Source organism: Notechis scutatus, chromosome 2 (assembly GCF_049901735.1).
Source record: "Notechis scutatus isolate UNSWTSFEM ecotype Mainland chromosome 2, rNotScu1.2, whole genome shotgun sequence".
Lineage (NCBI taxonomy): Eukaryota > Metazoa > Chordata > Lepidosauria > Squamata > Elapidae > Notechis > Notechis scutatus.
The window spans coordinates 25,431,495-25,453,440 of NC_142010.1; the positions used below are offsets into that span (position 1 = coordinate 25,431,495).

At 44.5% G+C, this 21,946-nt stretch overlaps 1 protein-coding gene across 2 annotated transcripts; it reads right to left on the bottom strand.

Annotated features, from left to right (window-relative positions):
• Nucleotides 1–1,726: 1,726 nt before the first annotated feature.
• On the bottom strand, nucleotides 1,727–13,056 carry LOC113424990 (E3 ubiquitin-protein ligase TRIM15-like). Of its 2 annotated transcripts, none has more exons than XM_087953748.1 (7): nucleotides 11,927–13,056; nucleotides 9,113–9,208; nucleotides 8,377–8,607; nucleotides 6,468–6,490; nucleotides 5,660–5,775; nucleotides 4,177–4,233; nucleotides 1,727–3,190 (listed from the first exon to the last, which is right to left on the bottom strand). In XM_087953748.1, exons 1-7 carry the CDS (start codon nucleotides 12,848–12,850, stop codon nucleotides 2,607–2,609), a joined length of 2,031 nt encoding a protein of 676 aa, XP_087809874.1. In that variant the 5' UTR covers nucleotides 12,851–13,056; the 3' UTR covers nucleotides 1,727–2,606. The 2 variants fall into 2 exon arrangements, with proteins under 2 accessions (XP_087809874.1, XP_026542740.2); XM_026686955.2 differs by having other exon boundaries at nucleotides 9,113–9,226.
• Between the last annotated feature and the right edge of the window lie 8,890 nt (nucleotides 13,057–21,946).

Consider the following 21,946-nt stretch of genomic DNA (forward strand, 5'->3'; position numbering starts at 1 on the left):
GCACTAGCCAGACTGCTCTCAGCAACCAGAAGATGAATAATTTCTTGACATTTTGCTTCTACGTACTACCAAACAAAAAATGACTCCTGGTCCATCCCATATGTATCTGAGATGACATCAGTGTATTTCAGTTCCATGGTTGCATGAAAAAGAAGTAAAACAAATGACTTCATCCTCCCAAAGGTGCTTTTTCAGGAGGCAACTGGACTGTTTTTTTTTTCTTTGAAGATGTTTTGCTTCTCATCCAAGAAGCTTCTTAAGCTCTGACAAGATAGTGGGGCATGGAAGGGTTTATATTCCTTGCAGTTAGTCATTTGCCTCCTTTTAGAGCAGGGGTGTCCAACCTTGGCAACTTTAAGACTTGTGGACTTCAACTCCCAGAATTCCTCCTCCAGCCATGCTAGCTGAGGAATTCTGGGACTTGAAGTCCACAAGTCTTAAAGTTGCCAAGGTTGGACACCCCTGTTTTAGAGAGTCGTGAGGTACTTGGAGGTTTATCTGTGTCCTCAGGGTCACCTGAGTGGTGCTCCTGGTTCCTGTAGTCTGCCATTTTTTCCTCTGAAAATCCACTCCTACTCACACACCATTCAAAGGGTGTTCATCCCAAATTGTATGGCTAAAGGTCTGTAGAGATTTTCAGTCATCCAGGTCATGATTGTCCCAAAGGTGTTTTTTCAGAAGGCAACTGGACTTTCTTGTTTTGAAGACATTTCACTTCTCATCCAAGAAGCTTCTTTGGGTGACAGGATAGCGTGGAATGGAAAGGTTTGTATTCCTTGCAGACAGCTGGTCATTTGCATCCTTTTAGAGGGTTGTTTCAAAGAAAAAGAAAAAGAAAAAGGTGGTTGCCTCCTGAAAAAGCACCTTTGGGACAACCATGACCTGGATGACTGAGAATCTCTAGACTTTTAAATGACTTGCATGCCTGAAGTCAGAAAAGCCAGATCTCTTAAGTGCCAGCCAAAAGGCCCACAGTTTAATGTTGTTTGCCAACTAATACTTTACAGATAACCTGGACTCCAATTCCCATCCTCCTCTGCCATGGAAGAATGGAGTCTATTCTAACACATCCAGATATACAAGGCTGGGGAAGGCTGCTTCAATGGACAGGACTACAGCCAAGTTTCATACCTTGTTTAGATTCCCCTATTATTTTCTTCACAATTAAAAAAGGGACTCCCATGTCAAATTCAATTCAGCTTTTTATCTACCGTATATAGTCTAATTTCCTCTGCAAACACATCAAGACAGTTTGCCATTGCCCGTTTCAATTTTCTTTTCACTTCCCAGTTTAGCCAGGGACCTCCTGGTGATCTTCCATACAAATCATGCTTGGCTTTTTCTGAGATCAACTAGGTCAGCTGGGAGTTGAAATCCACTTTCAAAGTGGGAAAATATAATTTGATATACAGCAGGGTAACTTTTAAAGTTCCATTTTACTGAAGCAGAAGCCATTGTGTTCAACCAAAATCATTGGATAGTTACTCGTCGGGTGTTGGTCAGAACTAAGCTAAGCACACGATTAAAAGATAACGTTATTAAAATTGGGCCTTGGGTTTTCCCCCAAAATTATGATTTAAAAAAAACTCCGAGCTTTATTTTGGGTACTTGCTCCTTCTTACAGAAACATGCTGTGCTCAACGAGCAGACATGGCAAAAATTTTACAAAAAAAATATGTATACAGAAAAGAGATGCTATACAAACAGAATATGAAATACACTAAAGAACATACTAACAGTCTTTATTATGATTTGTATATTCTATAGGCATCAACCATAACCCCAGAGTTCCTTTTACATATCTTTAAGACATTGCATTTCATCGTTAAAATCAGAGCATCCAGTTTATTATTATGGCACAAACATCTGTCCATTTCATCTCCAGGATCAGACTGAAGACAGGGAAGGTTGTAATCAAGTTTCAGAGAACGGCAGCAAAAGAGAAGAACCTACAGGTGTAGAGGAAGGACGGTCCAGTCAAAGCTGCCACAGATGCCAAGACTCGGTGCTTCCGTTTAGGATCTCTGACCCAGGGATGGCCAAATTTAGGTATATGGTACTCAAAAAAAAGTTTTGTTTTTTTTCAGCACGAAGGACAGAGTTAAAGCCTTTCATTTCAAAGGAAAACATACTGCTAGGTATTGCAGCTGAAACACATGCAGTCATTTTTAAAGTAAAATCTTTAAAATGCAAAATATGAACTGATTGAAGAGGAACTAAAAATGCAAAAATTTAATAGCTAATTTTCTTTCTTTTTTTTTTTCTTTTCAAAATTAAAAAGGTCAAGCCTAACGTTAGAAAGGGGTCATCTTGATCCCTTGGTGAAAGAGGATGTCCTAAAAGGGATATTATGTCAGGAAGGCCAAGCCAGCCTACCTACCCTTTTCAATTCTTCCTTTGTTTCCCAGGGCAACATTCTTAAGGCCTTGGTGTGCAAGGAGAGTTGTTCTGCTTCCATGTCACATTCTACAGTACACAAAGCGGAGATAAAACAGCCAATCTTTCCAATCTCTTTAAATCAAAATGGCTCAATACCCTGCTCTGATCTGGCAGGTTTAAGAGATCCGTAATTTTTTTTTTCCTCTGGGTACGTGGATACTTTAAAATTATGGACTCATTATATCCATTTCATGTACCCCAACTGGGTATTTTACACCCATACGCCTCAGGAACACAGACTGGGCTGGGAAGCCTACTACCCACAGCAAAGGATGGGTACGTGCCCCATTAAAAGAAGCTGGTGGGAATGTGAAGATGGGGTCCTCAGTGTCTGCATCAGTAAAGGTCACACATTCCCCCACGTAGTCCAAGGACACTCGGATTCTTTTGGGGTGTTGGCTCAGGGACAAGGCCGTAACAGGGGAAGTGAGGGCCCAGTGTTGGCCCTTCCACAGCCCCACAGCCCAGATCCCCTCCTCTGGGCTGAAGTCCATCATCCCCTTCTTCTTGGAAGGATCTCGGGTGACCCCCACTGCCCAGAATTCCCCATCGCCCACTTCCAATTCCCAAAAGTATCTCCCAGAGGTGAACCCATCACAGCCCAGAACCAGAGCCCTGGAATCCATTCTCTGGGGAGTGTCAGGAACGTAATGTAAGGCAGGCAGCCTGTGCCGAGATTCTCCATCTCCGGCATTTCTTTGGTCCAGGGGCAGAAGAGCACTTGAGAAATCCAGATCCAGAGCTGACATTCCTGTGAGCAGAAAGAAGCAACGTTTGTCAGCACCTTGATTTTCCTTCCACTTCTGGCTCTTGTTTGCTCAGCTCTGTATCACTACATCTCTCTGTATCGTTAGCTATTCCTGGCAACTTCCCCAAAATTCAGGTACACTGCAACTCTACCTTGGACTGAGATTCCCAGAAATCACAACAGTGTGGAATCAGCAGGCCACCTGCATAAATCCCACGGGTGGTTCAAAAAAAAATGTGAAAAATAAATAAAAACAAATAAAACTATTATCTACTGAGCCATAGAATCCTTGCATCCCCAGTTAAGGTGGTTTCAGGACTGTTGAGAGTTCTCTGCTAAGATCTTAAACAGAGCCAACAGATGGAATTCGCTAGATTAATAGATTAAAGCAAAGGACAAGGACTTTCAAGTCCAAATCAAAGGACTTGTTACACCCAAGAGCCATACAATCAAGACTCCGAATATTAAAATTAAAAAACAACTGCCTCACAGATTAGGGAAATAAAACCTCGCACCCCAAAGAGTACTTTTCATTCACATACCTGCCATATATCTCAGATATGCTTTTTTAAAAATTGACTCATTCACCCAGTTAAGAGAAAGAGGGAGGGGAAAAAAACAAAGTGCCACTCTGCGGATGACTAAAAATAAAAGGAAGTTCCACACAATACTTTAAAAGAATTCAGAGTTTTTATAATCTCCTACTTCAGGCTGTTTCTAATCCTTGGATTTACAGTTTTGATTTTCTTTCTTTAATAAACTTGCAATCATTAGTCTTTTGGTAAAACACTCTACAAAAGAATTGTGAACGCGAAATGAATAACTGGCTAAGAATTCGCACTAGATTATACTCAGTGCTGGAATAAAAGCAATCCATGTCCCCACTCTGCATTAGCAATATATCCTCAGTAGCTGAAGCAGTTTTCATTGGAAATCAAGTAAAACACAGAAACAGGTACAAATTCAACAGATGTTTCCCAAAAACTCACTTTTATCATTCAGTGATTTCACAGTGTCTGTTCTCTCGATGGCATATGTCACATTATCTAGAGAAAACAGGGATTTGTCAAAATGTAGCTCCTCCAATGTAGGGAAAACTAACTTTACTGATTAACCAGTGAAACCAGAGGGACGTGGCTTAATGATGCTGGAACTGCCAGACAAGAAATGGTCTCCATTCCGGCGGTTCAAGCCCGGCTCCATGAGACGGAATGAGCTCCCCTCAATCAATCCCTCGCTCCTGCCTCCCCAGCAATTGGAAAGCATGCAATATTATGACTAACAGGACTTCAATGAAAAAAACCTAGCTGTGTTCGTGTATGCTGAGAGCGGAAACCAGCTGGCAGCCCTGTCCCATCTTGGGCATTTAGGAAAGAAAGACCCCCAATTCCATTCATAGCGAAAGGTATGTTTTTACTAAATCCAAGTGGTTACAGCGTAAGCAAAGCCAGATCTGAACATTCCTGCATAAACCCAGTGATTTTCCCTTCTCCCAGCCCCCGGTCATCCTGGTAATGTCCAATGTTACTCAAACTACGTATTTCAGTAACAGGTCTAAAGTTTGGCACCTTTTTGATGGGCCTTTGCATTATGTTCTCATGCCTGGGTCCTCGAATCTTTTACCTGTTGTCTCTGGTTGGCACTTCTGGTTTCTGTCATCCCCCTTCCCTATATTCCCCCTCCCTCCTTTTTATGGCAGGATGCCATCACAGGGAAGCAAGGCTGAAGCAGTGTGATGGCAGCCCATAAGAGCCAGTAACCTGAGTACTGCTAGTTAATTAGCACCAAGCTAGTTTCCCTCTCTCTCACCTCACCATAATGCACCAAGAATAGATGTGCAAGAGTCAAACAGAATGAACTAGAAATCTAGCCTGTCAGGACTGCACTGTGTACCTAACATGTGTGGATTTCCCCGACACTGTATGCCACACGCTAAATAAATAATAATTGCTTGATCAATGTATGGCCAATCCGTTAGTGAGGCATTATTTTATCTTCCATACTTGGCACAACTTGCTTTTAGCCAAGTAGATATTGATTCCCTCACTCCAGCTGTCCATTGAATGGCTTCTAATAGCTGAATTCTATTTTCCCTCCATATTTATTTTTTCAGCACATTCAGCTTAGGGAGCCATTTTCATTTTATTCTTTTCCTACAGCAGCTTCTGCCTGCATCATATTCTGACTTTCAATTCAACGCTTCCATTGGCCATCTCATTGAAATATATTGTGTGTCTGTGTATATCCTACCTTCCCTTGCCCTCACTGCTTATCAGAGATTTTTAGATGTAAAACAGGGGCTCCTCCTATCTAAGCTGGCACTTAACGCATTATGTCAAGATTTAAAGACTAGCCCGTTGATAAATAAAAGAGCATACAAAATGTCTTAGAATGAGCATAGCCTTTAAAAAGGCCCGCAGTATCCTGGGTTAGCAATTAGAGGCTACTGATTATTTAATCCCTTTTGCATACCTTGAAATCTATTCATAGTTTCCTTCAGAACCACCCCTTTCCGTGACAGCAACTCCAGTCGCTCTCCCAGCTCGGATGTCGCTTCTTCAGCTGACGGGAACTGTTCTACGGTGCATCTGAATTTTTAAAGAGCACATTTACACCACTTATGAAAAAGTTCAATTTTTGGCATGTTCTGTATTTTTCTTATGTATTTCTTAAGGACTACAATGAGAACAACATACTAGCCTAGTATCCTAATCCAAGGAAAGCAGCACTAATACATAACAAATTCTAGCACCTCACTTTTTTATATATTTGCCTTTCTTGCTCCAGAAATGCTAACTCCTACTTCAAACGCGCAAGGTGGTGTAATTGCTTCAGGTGGCAGATTTTTGAGTGCTGGCAAATGAAACCAGTAATAGAAACTCTTTTGAGTGCTGGCAAATGAAACCAGTAATAGAAACTACCGGGCTTTTTTTTATGCAAAACTCCAACATCTATTTTGACAATATGTACCCTAGAGAATTAATAATACATTATGCTCTCTGTTAATGAGCATACAGTCTGGTAGCTCCACTATTCTAAAAATAATAATTCTTCTTGCTTCGTCACAGTTGCCATGTTTCTTTTATGGCAGCTGAGCACTTGTATGTATTAAGATTAGAGCTAGTCCCACCGATGTGACCTCCCTCCGAAAGCCCCTCGATTGCCCTGATTTTAGCAGAAAATATGAGAGCGTTCCATGACCTCCGCCTACAAAACCCAAGGACGGTGCTTTAGAATGGAAGACCCTGCGGAGAAGGGGAAGGAGGAGAATTGTACGTACCTGTCCATGTTTGTTTTAATGTCCTAGAAGAGAAAAAGAAAGAAAGAAAAAAAGAAGAAGACATTGAGCCTCACAGTGCCCTACCCCTGCAGTCTATCACTGGCTAATGGGGAGCATGCCTCAGCACCCTTGTCTCGGGCTGCAGAGGAGGACTCTGTGAGCGCTGTCCAAGGCATGACAGGTGGGAGCTTTGTTCTAGCCTCTGGTGCTTACAAGGCAGGGGGAAGTAGCCTGCCCCCCCAGTCACCCTCAGGCTCTTACCTGTGATCCCTGAGGTGGAACATCGGATGTTTGCTTCAAGACAAGAGGTGGGGGATGCTCCGGTTACACACGGGAGCCTTCAGGCCACGTTGCTCTCCCTGGTGCTGTAACTGGTTCTCTGAGGAGAAGGGCTGCCCTAATTCTTTCAGCAGCCTTCTCCTCCCCGAACTGTCCGCCCACCCTTTCTGCCAGTGAGCAGGCTGGCTTTGTGGCCCCCTCCAAGGCCTGCCCACCAGCTACACCTTGCTTCACCACCCACAGGACCTCTAAGTGGGCTGTCTGGTAGGCACACCTAATGCAGAGGAGGGCATGGCTTATACTTCGGCCCAACCGAGGCAACTGCGCCTTGTGCTTTGACAAGCCCAGGCTCAGAAGGAAGGACCCCCAAAGGCCTCCCCCCCCCCACCCCCGCAATGCCCCGTCCCAGGGTCACGGTGACTCTTCACCATCACCCGTTGTGCCTCAGAGAGATTCTCTGCACGTCACAGGTTACCTAAAAATCTTGTCCTTGTTGCTTGTGATCAGAAAGCTGGTTGCAAAATAATTAAAAAACAAAACAAAACAAAACAAAAGGATTCTGTGCCAAGAGATCAAGTGCGCAGGAGGTGCTGCTCGATTTTTAAAATAAACCAGCCTCACATCCTTGGAATAGCTACATATGATGTTCGCCACGGAGTGGACCACAGGAAGACCCTAAGGAGATCCCAGAAAACGCAGGCTTTTTTGCAGGCACACATACGGCACAACACCCTCTTGTTCTTCTCCACAAGAGAAACCCCACTTGTTCACTATGTGCCCAAGTTTACTTTCCTCCCCCGCTCCCCGCACCAACCCGTGTCTCTTTGGAGGCATGCAACTCATCCATGGACCAAATGTTAGGAGCAACATCGAATCCCATCCCGTCACTGCAGCGGCTGCAGCCCGAGAACCCAATCGCCCTTGAGAGAACCCATATTAACAGGACAGTACGTACTAGAGGTCTGCATGGCAGCCATACCCGATGGGTCCCGACATGAACCTGAAGGAATGGGATCATCCAGGCCAGCTTCTCAACAGCCTTCAGGTCAGGCTGAGGGACCTGGAAGTACATCTGCCAACAGCAGAATGCTACGATGTCATAGCATCCTGCAATGGGAGGAGCTCCAGAGCTCCAGCTCTCCCTTGTAGAAGTCGAAGGGCACCGTTCCATGAGAGCACAGACCAAACTAGTAAGGTCCCCCTTCATCTTCCCATGAAAGGTCAACACTCTGCAAGGGTGGAAAATACTCCCACCCATAGCATGGAATTAATCTGGCTTCATCACAAACAGCCGCACCAACCAGAAAGGCCAATGCCAACACATGTGCAGAGTAGAAAGGGAAGGGGGAACACTTTTCAGGGAAGCCCCCATTACCTGTCTATGGCCTGTACCCCACTGTGGCCAATATGTAGATTTCCCCCCCCCCCCCTAAGAATAAATAGTTGAATCCTTGTTCTGGGTTCCAGTAGGGATCACATCCAAGTTCATGTCTGACCAACTATATCTAAGGGCCAGGAATTCACAAACCTCACATCCAAAACCTTGGGAGCCCAGTGCCAGGGCCTCTGACTCATTGGTAAGGTCACCTCCAAGCCAGAAAGAGAGACCTTTGTGATCGCAAAGTCTCACCTGCAAAAATTCACTCGCCGGTTGCTTGCTTTTCATCTCCATCTCAGTGATGACATCACCAAGACGGGTAAGTTCTTCTGAGATTTTGGTCATCATGTCGTCTTTCTGCTTCTCTAGGTCTTTATCTAGCTCTTCCAGCTGGGTCAGCAGGCGTTCCTCCTGTTCTTTCAGGAACTGATGCAGCTGTTCAAATTCAGTGACGATGTCCTTCCTTTCAGTCTCAACCTTTTCCTATAAGGACCAGAGGCGGGGTGAGAAAGGAGTGAACCATCCCAATGAGGAATATAACCAGAAGATCATTATGGGGTTGAAGGAGACACAGTGCAAAACTGATTGTATTATATGGCATCCTGGAGTCATGGGATCACCATTTGCAACTTTCCTAGCCAGCTTCCAACAAGCAAGGTTAATAGGAAAAGAGGGATTTGCTTAATGATCATGTGTTCCACTTAACAACTGCGGTGATTCGCTCAAGAACTGTGGCAAACTAGGACATAAAATCAGGCACAACTCACTTAACAACTGCTTGCTTTGTAAGGAAATTTGGGTCCCAATTGAGGACTTCTTGTAGATGTTGCATAAGAGACAGTGCAGACACAGAAGAAATGGCCATAGAACACTTTGAAGAAACGGAGAATCAAAACACAATAAGGAGAATTTTTGAGAAGAGTGTGTGTGTGAGGAATTCAGAAATTCAAGCCCTACTTCTCTGCTCATGATATGTAATAGTACCTACCGTGTATTCTTGGATTTTCTTTTCGCCTGACAACTTCTGGCTCCACAGATTATTTTTTTCCTGCTTCAGAGTTTCTAATTGTGCCTTAACTCGCGCCTGAATAAATAAAAACGGCTTGAGATAGGGGGGAGAAGATTAGAGGCAGTAAGACCTTGGAAATTACAGCACAGGCAGCCTGCGTTCACATAATATGCTAATCTTTGGTTAACTATTTTACCTCAATTGGCTACTTCACACAACATACTAACCCGTAAATAAACCAAACTGGATGGGACTGCACACAAACTAGATTAGCCTTTCTCAACTGGGGTCCCTGAGAAGTTTCTAGGGGTTCAGCAAGAGGTTGTGATTGACTTTGCATGCCACATAATGCTAGCTGTAGATATTTATTTTATTTATATGTCAAATTTAGAAACTGTCATCTCCCTTCCCAGAGTGACTCTGGGAGGTATATATATTAATTTGTATGCAGGGAAACTCAGAGACCTCAAGGGTCCTCCAGAACAAAAAGTTTGAGAAATACTATAGTGGATAATTGCAACATAGGTTAGAATGTTGTTGGGCCAATATTTCTTATCCACTACACTGCCATAATGCCTATCCAAAAGGAATAGGTATACAAAGCAGAATACTGACGTCATCTCATTCCCACTAGTATGAACGTTCTTGTTTCTTTAGGCTTCATAACGGGTGACAGCCATAAAGCTAACTCTTGCTTCTTAAAACAACATTCAAGAGTCTTGGGCACTGATTCTATCTGTACCAACCCCATAGTCCCATAGATCACCAAAGTAATACAATACACAAAACCTTGATATTGGACACCAGAGATTACAATGCTCCATTTAGCTGCATATTTTATTTCATTAGAGCTAAAACTAGAGAAGGCCCTTGTGCAAATGTTGGTGACAGTTGAATTTTCAAATACTTGCATGGATTTGTGAATCAAAAGTAATTAAAAAAAAACAACCCTTCAAAACCTAGTATGCAGTTCTGGGATCCTCCAACAGCCTTTTAACTAAATACTAGGCTCTAATGGCTATTTGGCCTTTTCATGATCAGATAGTCAATCAGATGCTGCTAACTTGTAAGAACATAGTGTAGCAAGCATAAATAAATCAAAAATTTCTCTTCTGAACCCGGTCTTGTTAAAGAAACAGGAAAATATAATAAATATTCAAGCTTTATCAATAAATACATGAAATTAAGCTACAAACAGAAGTATGATTATTTAATATGTTGTGCATTCCATATAGTAAACGCAACACAAGTAGTCCTCAACTTACAAATATTCATTTAGTGACTGTTCAAAGTTACAGTGGCACTGAAAAAAGTGACTCATTACTATTTTTCAGACTGTTGCAGCACAAACAACCTGTGGTCATGTGATCAACATTTGGTTGCTTGGCAACAAGCTCACTACGGTTGCAGTGTCCCAATCATGTGATCACCTTTTGGAACCATTTGACAAGCAAAGTCAAAGGGGAAGCCAGATTAACACTAATTCACTTAACTGTGCCAAGAAAGGTCAAAAAATGGGACAAAAGTCACATAGCCACTGTCTTGTTTAGCAACGGAAACCTTGCTTCAATTGCGGTTATAAATTGAAAACTACTTAAGTGTCTTGCCTTCCAGATCATTGCACAAAGATATGTTTAGCACTTCTGAGATTGCTGGATACCCATATTCATAACCCTGCTGTCAATAAAACAGATTGCTCAGTCAAATTAACATTTAAATGTCCATATTATCAATTTACAATTCATTAAAGCCCTGGTCACTTCGTATTTGGACTAGTACAATGTGCTTCCATCCAGAAAGTATAGCTGGTTCAAAACACAGTAAAGGGGCCTTATGTATTTTTCATATTCACATATATGGATCTTTGGTTATTCGATACTTGCCTAGATACTTCCAATTTTACGCGGGAGAAAACCCGAATAACCAAAGATCCACATACAAATACCCGCGAAAACCTCAGAAAACAATATATATATATACATATATATATATATATATGGAGGGGGAGGGAGGGAGCGCACTTTAGGTGCTATAAAAAGGGGGCGCTAAAGAAATATTGGTAGCTTGATGGGCAATTGAATTGTACAAAACAATACTGCTAGTGAGCTGCCTTGCCTGCCAGTTGGCTTTTGAACATAATTCAAGGTGCTAGTTCCCACTTTTAAAAGCCTTTGTGGCATAGAACCTGGTTCCCTGAGGGACCATTCTTCTTCCATTGTTAGCTAGCTGGTACCTTTGGGTTGAGTATTACCTGATACCTTCTATTAAATATTGTCATATTACAGCACCTACAAAGTGTGCATTCCCTGTCATGGCCCATACCTATCTTACTGCTCCCCAAAGATACAAATGGCACAGCCTGGTGCTCTAAAAAAAGGCCCTTAAAACCTAGCTTTGGTACTAGGTCTGGGTTATTACTTATATAAATAATAATAAAAAGTATGTATGTATGTAATATATACCATAGGGAAAGGGGGCTGTGGTAGTATTTTCATAATTGATTTTTAGTCCAGGTTGTCTGTTTTTATTTTGTCTTTAACTGTTTTAATTTAGCATTATGTTCTCGTAAGCTGCCTTGCCCACTCTTAACGAAGGCTCTGGCTCTATTAAATGATTTTGGGGAAAACGTATATCCTCAACTGGAAAGCACACTTTTAATAGATGCTATTTCCGTCTGGCATTTCCTACATCTAATTTTCCACAGCAAAAACGTAACGAATTTTTTTTTTTTTTAAGAAAATAGAAGGAAGAGGGGGGGCGTTTAGACAAGAGGGCCCCCTGGCTCCTCCTTACCCTGTAATCCCGGGCCGCCCTCTCGACATGGAAGATGGTGTGAGCGCGGTGCTCCTGGGATCGGTCGCAGTGTGCGCAGATGGGCGTCTGGTCCTCCTCGCAGAAGAACTGCAGCACGTCCTGGTGGATCTCGCACAGCCTCTCCCCGTTCCCGTCTCCAGCCCCTCCGAGAGCCACGGGCGCCCTTCTCCCGGTCGGGGAGGCGACGGGCAAGGGGGCCGGGGGCGGCGTGGAGGGGGCGGCCGGGGACGGCGCGAGAAGCAGCGGAGGGGTGGCCGGCGGCGGCGTTGGGGACGGAGGCGGCGGGGTGGCGGGCGTTGAGACGACGGGCGCCGGAGGGACGATTGTCGGGGTAGTCACCACCGGCGCCGGCGGCGCCACTGGTGTTACTGCTGCGCTCGCCGGGGGGACTAGTGTGGCTGTTGCCGCCGCCGCCGCCGCCGCTGCCGCCGCCGGTCCGGTGAAGGAATCGAGCCTCTGCCGCTTGGGCCTCTCCAGCACCAGGTTGGCCAGCAGCGACGGCGGCTTGATGGGCCGGAGGTTCCTCTTGCGGGCGCTGGCGCCGCACTCCAGGCAGGAGATGTTGATCTTGGGCTCGCCCAGGCGCTGCCCGATGCAGGCGGTGCAGAAGTTGTGCCCGCAGGGAAGGCACACCGGATCCGGGCAGTAGACGCGGCACAAGGAGCACCAGGTCTCGCTCGGGTAACGCGGGCCGGCGGGGATCTCGGCGGGCGTCGTGCCGGGCGGCGGAGAGTCGGGTGGCTCCGGAGGAGAGAGCAGGCATGGCGGGCCGGGCTGCAGCAGCGACGGCGGGATCGGGCCTCCGATGCCCAGGCCCGGGTGCTGCGCGCCTCGCAGGCGGCTCCGGAGAAGCCTCTGCTGCAAGAGCTGCTCCGCCGTCATTCCTCCCAGGCCTCCGCTCATGGTGGCTGCCTGCCTGCCCGCCCGCCCACCGACCGCGCACGATGCGCTCTCTTTTCGCCAAGACGGCGCGAGGCCCTTCCGGCGGGAGCTCCGATTGGCCGAGCTGCCTCGCGGAAGGGGCGCGGCCGAGGCGACGTCGAGGTAGTGAGCCGGCAACGGGAGACGTTGGCGCGGTAACGCTTCGCGCGCCGGAAGGGACAGCCGAAAGAACAGGAAGTCCCTTCTTGTTCTCTATGGAGATTCTCAGTCATCCAAGTCATGGTTGTCACAAAGGTGGTTTTTTTTTTTTTTCCAGGAGGCAAGTGGACTTTGTTGTTGTTTTTTCTTTGTAGACGTTTCGCCTCTCATCCAAGAACCTTCTTCAGCTCGGACTGGATGGTGGGGAAATGGAAATATTTATATTCCTTGCAGACAGCTGGTTATTTGCATTTAAAGGGTCATTGAAGCACTTAGAGGTTTATTTCTGTGTCCCTTCGAATGGTGTGCAAGTATGAACGGATTCCCAGAGGAAAAAAAATGCAGACTTCAGGAACCAGGAGCACCACTCAGGTGACCCTGAGGACACAGATAAACCTCCAAGTACCTCACGACTCTCTAAAAGGAGACAAATGACCAGCTGTCTGCAAGGAATATAAATCCTTCCACTCCCCACTATCCAGTCGGAGCTGAAGAATCTTCTTGGATGAGAAGCAAAATGTCTTCAAAGAAAAAACAACAGTCCAATTGCCTCCTGAAAAAGCACTTTTAGGTCCCCTCTTGTTGGAACTCATTTCCTGTTACTTCAAGTCACACTGGCTCTGGTGAAAGGAATTGTAGTGCGGCCCACCGGAAATTGTGTTCCCCAAACTAACACTAATGAGGTGATTGTTCACTTATTTGAATCACAAACGAACTAGAGTTTCGATAAGGGAATATTTGGAGCTCAGGATTGAAATGAGCGATCCCTGGTATTCTCTCAGCTTGTTTTCTTGAAAACATTTCATTATCCAAACTTAGGTAATAAGGTTTTACTCTTAAGTTTGTAATCCAGTGGCTTGCACTGTCATAGTTTAGTGCATTAAGAGTACAAATATTTTGAAAACGTTAGCTTAAAATTCAAACACAATTCACTTTTTTAAAAATAAATCATGAAGCAAATGGAAGAACGGCATTACTGTGGTGGAATATAAATGTAATTAAGCCAGATATATAGTACTGAACTTAGCTCAACTTTTATTCATAAAAGAATGATCCTGCTTCCTTGATGACTTTTCTGCCTACAGAGCCAACAAAAAGAACATAAATATTACAGATGTTTTGGATGTTCTTTTCAGGGCAAAATCCTGCAGTAGAAAGCTGGGTGGCACTTATGAATTTACTTTGAGATTTATCAATTCAAAGGAAGTGACTGGTATGGTTCCCACATTCTGACATACTGTAATTTCTGGTTTGGGTCCAGAGATATATGTGAACCCAGCAAGTCAATTGTGACTTAAAACCCTCCTTATGCAACCATACTATAATGGAATGTTAAAATGTTTAATACAGGGATCAGCAAATTTCATGGACCTGAAATCTATCCATAGACTACAAAGACATCTGTGGAATCCTATTTAAGAACACCTATCTTTGATCCTTGCCCTGCTGAATTCTAATCTTAGTTCCAAACCAGTTAAGGCATCCTTAATATTATTAATCCATAGATGTACAAGAATGTTCATTTAAATAGATTTTAATGCAAAGACACAACTTTTTCTGAATTGAATGTACAAAATCCTTAATAAAGGAACGACAAGTTACAAAATGCAAGATTAGTCAATATAGATGCAATCTAGAAATTATTTACAATACTGCCAAATATAATTTTTATCCATCAGTCCAAAAATATTTGTTAAAAGTCATTCCCATGTATTTGCCAATATAGCAAATTTTGATGTTACAACTGCAAACTATACCTTATGTTTTGTCCACTTCTAGTCAACGGATATAAACTGCAATGCCTTTCTCATAGCTAGTCATAAAATTATATCAAATTATTGAGGTGAGAGCTACTTGAATAGGTTGATGAAGATTCTCAGTCATCCAGGTAAAGTTGTTTGAAAGTTGAGTTATGACAACTGGATTTTACCTTGCTGATTCAAAATGTTTCCCTGCTTATCCAAGTAACTCATTCAATCTGAGCAAATTGGTTATGGGGATCCCATATATGTCATCCGAGAGGTTTCATTCCTCGCCTAATCTGGATAGACAAGAGAGTCATTGGGATCTAAATATTCCTAAATCCTTTACCTCAGATGAGTCATTAAATGTGCCTCCCTAATGAACCTGTGTACTGGTTTTAATTTTCTTGGGGACTAATGAAAGAGCAGCATAAAATATGGGGAAAGGTTATGTCATACCTCTGCTGAGAAAAGCGTTTTTCACTTTTTCATAAATGGATTCCTTCACTCCTCTCATTTTCCTTGTCTAAAATGTCAACATTATTGTCCTCAAAAGAGTGTCTTTTTTTCCCTTTCCGATGAAGGTATACTGTTGATTCTGGTCCTGTGGTGTTGCTTCTTCTTGAAAAAGCTGCTTGTTTCTAGAGCACTGAACATCCTTCGCTGCCCTGGACGGCATGCAATAAATTACTCTTATGTTTTGGTGCCCAATCTTTAGGATGGGCAAACCTCTGTCTCAGTGTGTTGGTGGGTTTGAAGAATACAAGTACCGTATTTGCCGGCGTATAAGACGACTTTTTTGCCCTGAAAAACATGCCTCCAAGTGGGGGGTCGTCTTATACGCCGGGAGGACTCCGACTCCCACTTCGAGCTTGAGTTGCAGCCGGGAGGGAGGCTGGGGGGAGCGGTGTGTGTGTGTGTGTGTGTGTGTGTGTGTGTGTGTGTGGCGGGTGTCACTGCGCCACGCGCTGCGCAACCTTCCCCCTCTTCCTTCCTTAGCGGTGTGGGGAGGAGAGGATTCGAAGATCCTCACGTGCGGCGTACTTTTCTTTTCTTTTTTTCTTTTTTTCTTTTTGCACGCAGGTTTTGCATGCGGGCGTCTGTAGGTTAAGGATGGGGAGCCCCGGGTGGGTTATCAGGTTTTACGGTGCTTCCAACATGTGCGAACGGTGGGAGAGCGGAGAAGAGAGCTAGCGAGCGCCCCGCTGTGTGAAATCCCTGCCGTCAAAGCAACACTGGGGAGGCAGGGTATAAATTTACCAGGTTAATGTAGCAATGGTGATTAATGCCCAGAACATTGTTTGCGGGTATTGGGGTGTGTGTGTGTGTGTGGTGGTGGTGAGGAGAGGTTGTCCTTTGAATGCGGAAAAGTAGGTGTGACCTTGTGTAGGAAAATAAAGAGATCCTTTTAGCGTGTTTGGCTTCTTTGCCTCCCCTCGTTCGTTTTGACGTGGAGATAATGGCCTTCGGGCGGAGGAGGGAAGAAAACGGTAGCTGGATCATTTCAAATTTCACTTACTCTCCTGCCTCACTTCAATATGTCTGAGCGACTCCAGATACTGGAAGACTTTTTGAATGAAAGTGTTACCTCCATTTTTTTTTTAAAGAGGGCCACTTGGGGAAAAAAAAGATTCTAAGGAATTCCTTGTTTCTTGATTAAAGAGAAGGCATTGAATATACTGTTCCTTGGCAGCCTTTTCAGTGTCCGGGTTTTGTGTGTGTGTGTGTGAGAGAGAGAGAGAGAGAGAGAGAGAGATCAGCTGTATTGAGAAGAGAATGTTTCCTGTGTTCTCATTTTATTTACAACATATTTTACGCTTAATGGTAAGCAATGAAAATATTTTTAAAACTCATTTCTAAACTCCATAGCTATTTGCATATTCTTGGTTCAAAATTGGATTAGCTCATTTCAAAATTGTCCAAAGCAGAAAAGTGCGCCAAAAAAAAAAAAAAAGTGCAAAAGTGGAAGGTGTGTGGAAGAGGGGGTAGTCTTATACGGCAGTATATAACAAACTCTATATTTTGAGTGGAAATGTTGGGGGTCGCCTTATACGCCCAGTCGTCTTATACGCCCGGCAAATACGGTATATGGTGTTTTTCAAATATCCATTTTAGCTATCCACCATGTAAGGAATAACCGGATTCTTCCACTGAAGATGCTGATTTCATAAAGGTTTAATTTGGATACCCACAGTGTCATCAGGTGCCTATTTTCTTTCTTTTGGGCATCCTTGACAGCAGGGATGTTTCTGCCCTGTAATGCAGTGTCCTTATGACTCCTAGTTTGTATTGAAGTGGGTGGTGGGAGTCAAACAGCAGGTATTGGTCTGTGTATGTGTATATGGGGTATGTGTGTGTCCTGTAGATTTCTATTTCAGAGGGTGCATTTTCCTTTTTACATGACTGTAAAAAAAAACGATGACTATGTCTTTGTTTTGACTGGTCATTAAAGATTTTTCAGGGTCTCTTAGGGTATTTTTTTTGTGGTTGTTGCAAATGTAGCGGTGTTTAGTACTGCATCTCCCTGAGCTGGCTTCGGCATCATCATCCAAAAACGCAGTCTCCTCCATTTCCCACGACTTCCAACCTGCAATAGAAGCAGAAATTAGGCCCTTGGAAATATCCCCCACTGCAGTACCAAAGAGGTCCAGAGTTTACAGTTCATCTAGCGGAGCCTTGCCTTCTCAAAGGTGATTCTGCAGATTGTTCCCCAATTCACCTATGGGGTAGTGTTGACTGTACAGTACTGCTGTGTCCCAGGAGCTCTACATTCTGGACTAATTCTGAGCACGCTATTTGTACAGGCAGTCCACAATTAGGACTGGAATTTCCATTGCTTAAGCAAAGCAGTTAACTGAGTTGTGCCCAATTTTATAACTTTTTTTTTTTGCTTTGCTATAGTTAAGCGAGTCACTGCAGTTGTTGAGTGAATCAAATGATTTTAAGTGGATTCAGCTTTCCCTGAAATTGCTTCTTGGGAAGGTCACAAGTGGCAAACTCGACCCCAGTATGCTGCAATCATTCTAACTGTTTTGCTAGCAAACTAGGCACCCCAGGGTGACATGGAGCCCATCAATTGCTTTATTTGATTGTTATCAATTGGGAGGGGGGGTGTTATTGGGTTTAGTATTGTTCTTTTATTTCTATAAGCTACCCAAAGTCACTATGAGTGAATTGGGTGGCCATATAAATTTTGCTAACAAATAAATATGAGCTACTTGACCAAATTTTGATCATGTGATCATGGGGATACTAATGATGATTGTAATTGTGTGGATCAATCACAAGTCTTTTTTTCCAGTGCTGTTGTAACTTTAAATGTTTGCTAAATGAATGGCTGTAAATCGAGGACTACCCATAATGCATTTCAAGTTTCATTAGTAGGGCCAAATCTTTTTAGAGGGCAACTCCTGAATACTGGCAGCCAGCAGGTTCTTTCTAGGATCAGTCCTGAGCTGCATGGAGCCTCAGTGAAGGCAATTAACTTTTGGCTCTTGCCAACTGAAAGGGAAAGAGGAAGACTCACATTGAATTTTCTCCATCTAGCCACTTCAAGATTGATTTGATTTTTTCTTGAGGCCAAGCCAAAAGACATTGTCTCTTGTGAACATCTTCATAAAAGCCTTTAAAAAACAAAACAAAATTGTACACGCTGGAAATTTGCACTGCTAGACCCCCAGCTGAACTTACACATAGGCTAAAGAAACTAAGGTTATCTTTTGAGCAGTAATTAACCCTAATAAAACATACCTAGTAGTTCTTTGGTGAGCAGCAAAATGGTAGGCACTAGTTAACTTTTTAAAAATAAAATTTAAACCTTTTTCAGAAGGGAAAACTCTGATTTTCCTAGAATGGATCTTGGCAATGTCTACAGTTTTACTACTGGCTTTCTGATTTGGGGATAGTTATCAGATGTTTCCAAGTTTCTAAGCAGGAAAAAATGAAAGAAGCAGATGACAGCTGTTATAGAGCGGCGGAATAACCTGAGGCGAACACAGAGCGAACTTCAGCTTTACTTTATTGTAACGATAAAGGGTCACCGCGGCTGCCGCGCTAACAAGGCAGCCAGCTGGCGGACAGCAGCTGATGCTGTTTGACAGCTCCCTTTTATAGCCAGCTGTCAAACGGCATCAGCCAATAGGAACGGTCCGTGTTCCCGCTGGAAACACGGACCGGAGTGAAGACTTCAGCTCACTCCTTTCCTCCAGAACGGAACATGCGTAGTCCTTCAAATAACTGGGGCGCTTGCACAGGCGGCCAGATCTTCTAGGTTCTGACGAAGCTGCTGCTGGAAGGAACTTTTCTGCTTGTTGGGCAACTTCTGGTGCTGATGAAACTGGCGTCTCAGCTTCAGGCGTCTCTGGGTGAGGGACAGATGGCTGCTCAGGTAGGCTTGCGTTCCTGTCAGATTCGCGGGAAGTTTCTTCGGGCGCCGGCGGTTTCTGTTGCAGGAACGTCTTGAGGGCCATCTGCAGACGAACTCCAACGCCTTCTCAGTTGATCGATATGGCGGCGCCAGATGCGCCCGTCTTGCAGTTGGACCCTGTAAGACTTAGGACTGGTTACTGCCACAATCTGCCCAGGCATCCACAAAGGGTGTCCCGCATAATTCCGGGCATAGACCTGGTCATTTACAGCAAACTCCCTTGCCTGGCTATTTGATCCTAGGGGCGTGACTGGGACATAATATGGATGGAGTCTGTCTAAAGTAGTCCTCAGACGTCTACCCATGAGAAGTTCAGCCGGGGACCTATTAGTGGTGGCACAGGGAGTCGTGTGCTGGTTTAGAAGATATTTAGCAAGCCTAGAGTGCCAATCTATGGGCCCAAGCCTTTCCAGGACCTCCTTAGCAGATCTGACTGCCCTTTCAGCCAGGCCATTACTGGCAGGATGAAAAGGAGCTGTAAGTGCGTGCCTGATTCCCAGGTTAGCTAGGAAGACCTCAAACTCACAGGAAGTAAACTGGGGGCCATTATCAGACACGATAGTGTCAGGGAGGCCATGGGTAGCGAATATCCTTGATAGAGCCTTAGTGACAGCTTCTGAAGTTGTGGTGGTCATCAATGTCAGCTCTACCCATTTAGAAAAAGAATCAACCATCACCAGGAATGTACACCCGTGAAAGGGGCCAGCCAGATCAATATGCACCCGGGACCAAGGGGTCCCAGAATCTTCCCACCTGCCTGTAGTGGATGTGAGTGGAGCAGGTCTGGTAACTTGGCATGGCTGACAAGCATTCACCCAACTTGTAATCTGAACATCCATGCCTGGCCACCATACATAACTGCGAGCTAGGGCTTTCATTCTGACAATGCCGAGATGCCCTTCATGCAGGACCTTTAAAACTGAGGCTTGCAACTTGGAAGGGATAACTACCCTAGTTCCCCAAAGTAAACAGCCTTGCAAAGAAGACAGTTCTTGCTGGCAAGTTTTGAAAGGCACGAATTCGGGGGCATAAGGAATTGCAGGCCACCCCTTCCCACCCAGTCAAGGACTTAGGCGATTACCTTGCCCCTGGCAGAGTGGGCAGCAATATCAAGGGCGGTGATGGGAAGTTTGAGATCGTTGATCAGGAACACAGCATTAGTTGGTGCAGGATCCTCCACAGGAACAGGCAGGGGGGCAGCGACTAAGAGCATCAGCGTGGCAGAGATTCTTGCCAGCTCGATGAACCAGTGTACAGGAATAGGCAGCCAGAAATAAAGTCCACCTGGTCATCCTTGGAGACAAAATCTGAGGAGTTTGTCTATCACCTGACAGAAGGCCTAACAGAGGCTTGTGATCCGTAACCAACTCAAAATAGTGTCCATAAAGAAACTCATGGAATTTTTTGACAGAAGCAACTGCAGCCAAAGCCTCCTTGTCAATTTGGCTGTAGTTGCACTCAGCTGGGGAAAAAGTTCTGGAGAAAAAGGCAATGGGTGCCTCAGAACCATTAGGTAGTCTATGACTTAAAACAGGAGAAGCGTCTGCTACTAAAACTAAAGGTAAATGCTCATTAAATTGGATCAGAACAGCATCGGATGTGAGCAATTATTTGACTGCACGGAAAGCATGGGCTTCCTTAGGTCCCCAGTGCCAGGGGGATTGCTTATCCAAGAGTCTGTGCAGAGGCTCTGCAACAGAAGCTTTATGTGGCAAAAATGAAGTGTAAAAGTTCAGAAGTCCTAAAAAGGCCTGGAGCTCAATTTTGTTAGTTGGTGTGGGTGCCTCGTGAATGGCCCTTACTTTGGATTCGATTGAGTGAATACCAGAGGCGTCAATTCTGTATCCCAAAAATTCTACCTGTGGTGTGGCAATAGTGCACTTCTCTTTTTTTAGCTTAAGACCATGCTTCCTGAAATGATCGAGGACTCCTCTGACTCTTTGCAGTAATTGAGACTTGTCAGGGGCAGATATTAAAATGTCGTCAAAATACGGAATTACACCTGGTAATCCTTGAAGAAGTCTTTCCATTAAAGATTGGAAAATCCCTGGGGCCACACTTACGCCAAATTGGAGGCGCCTACATTTAAAAGCGCCCCTGTGCGTTACAATAGTTTGTAGTTCAGCGGCTATGTCATCAATAGGGAACTGTTGATAGGCCTGTGACATGTCTAATTTCGCTAAAATGGTTCCTGGCTCAAAAGAATGTAGTAGGTGCTGGATAACAGGGACTGGATAAGCGCTGATTTGTAAATATTTATTCAATGACGTCTTGTAATCTGCGCAAATTCTTACGCTACCATCTTTCTTCAGGGGTGCCACTATTGGGGTTTCCCATTTTGCGAAGTCCACAGGCTCTAATACAACTTGTTTAATTAATTTGTCAAGCTCCATGTCTAATTTGGGGCGGATTGCAAAAGGTACCTGTCGTGTCCGTCGAGAAAGGAAGCTCGGAGTCAGTGACTTGGTTTCAGCTCTTTATTGGCTCATGATACAGCTTGAGCTTGAAGGGAAAAACTGCGGCTTTTTATTCTCGAGCAGCCGCGGCGGTCGAGCCAATGACACCGCTTGAATCTCCCGCGATTAGTTTCCACCAATCGCGGGGATTCCAGTGGACCAATCAGTGCTTGGCTCGCTTCGACCAATCCGGTCGCGCGCCTTAACCAATCGCGACGCGGGGCTACGAGTATGTAAATTGACTTGTACAGAACACCCCTCCCCTCTTGGTTCGGTCCTACGTAACGTAGTCCCG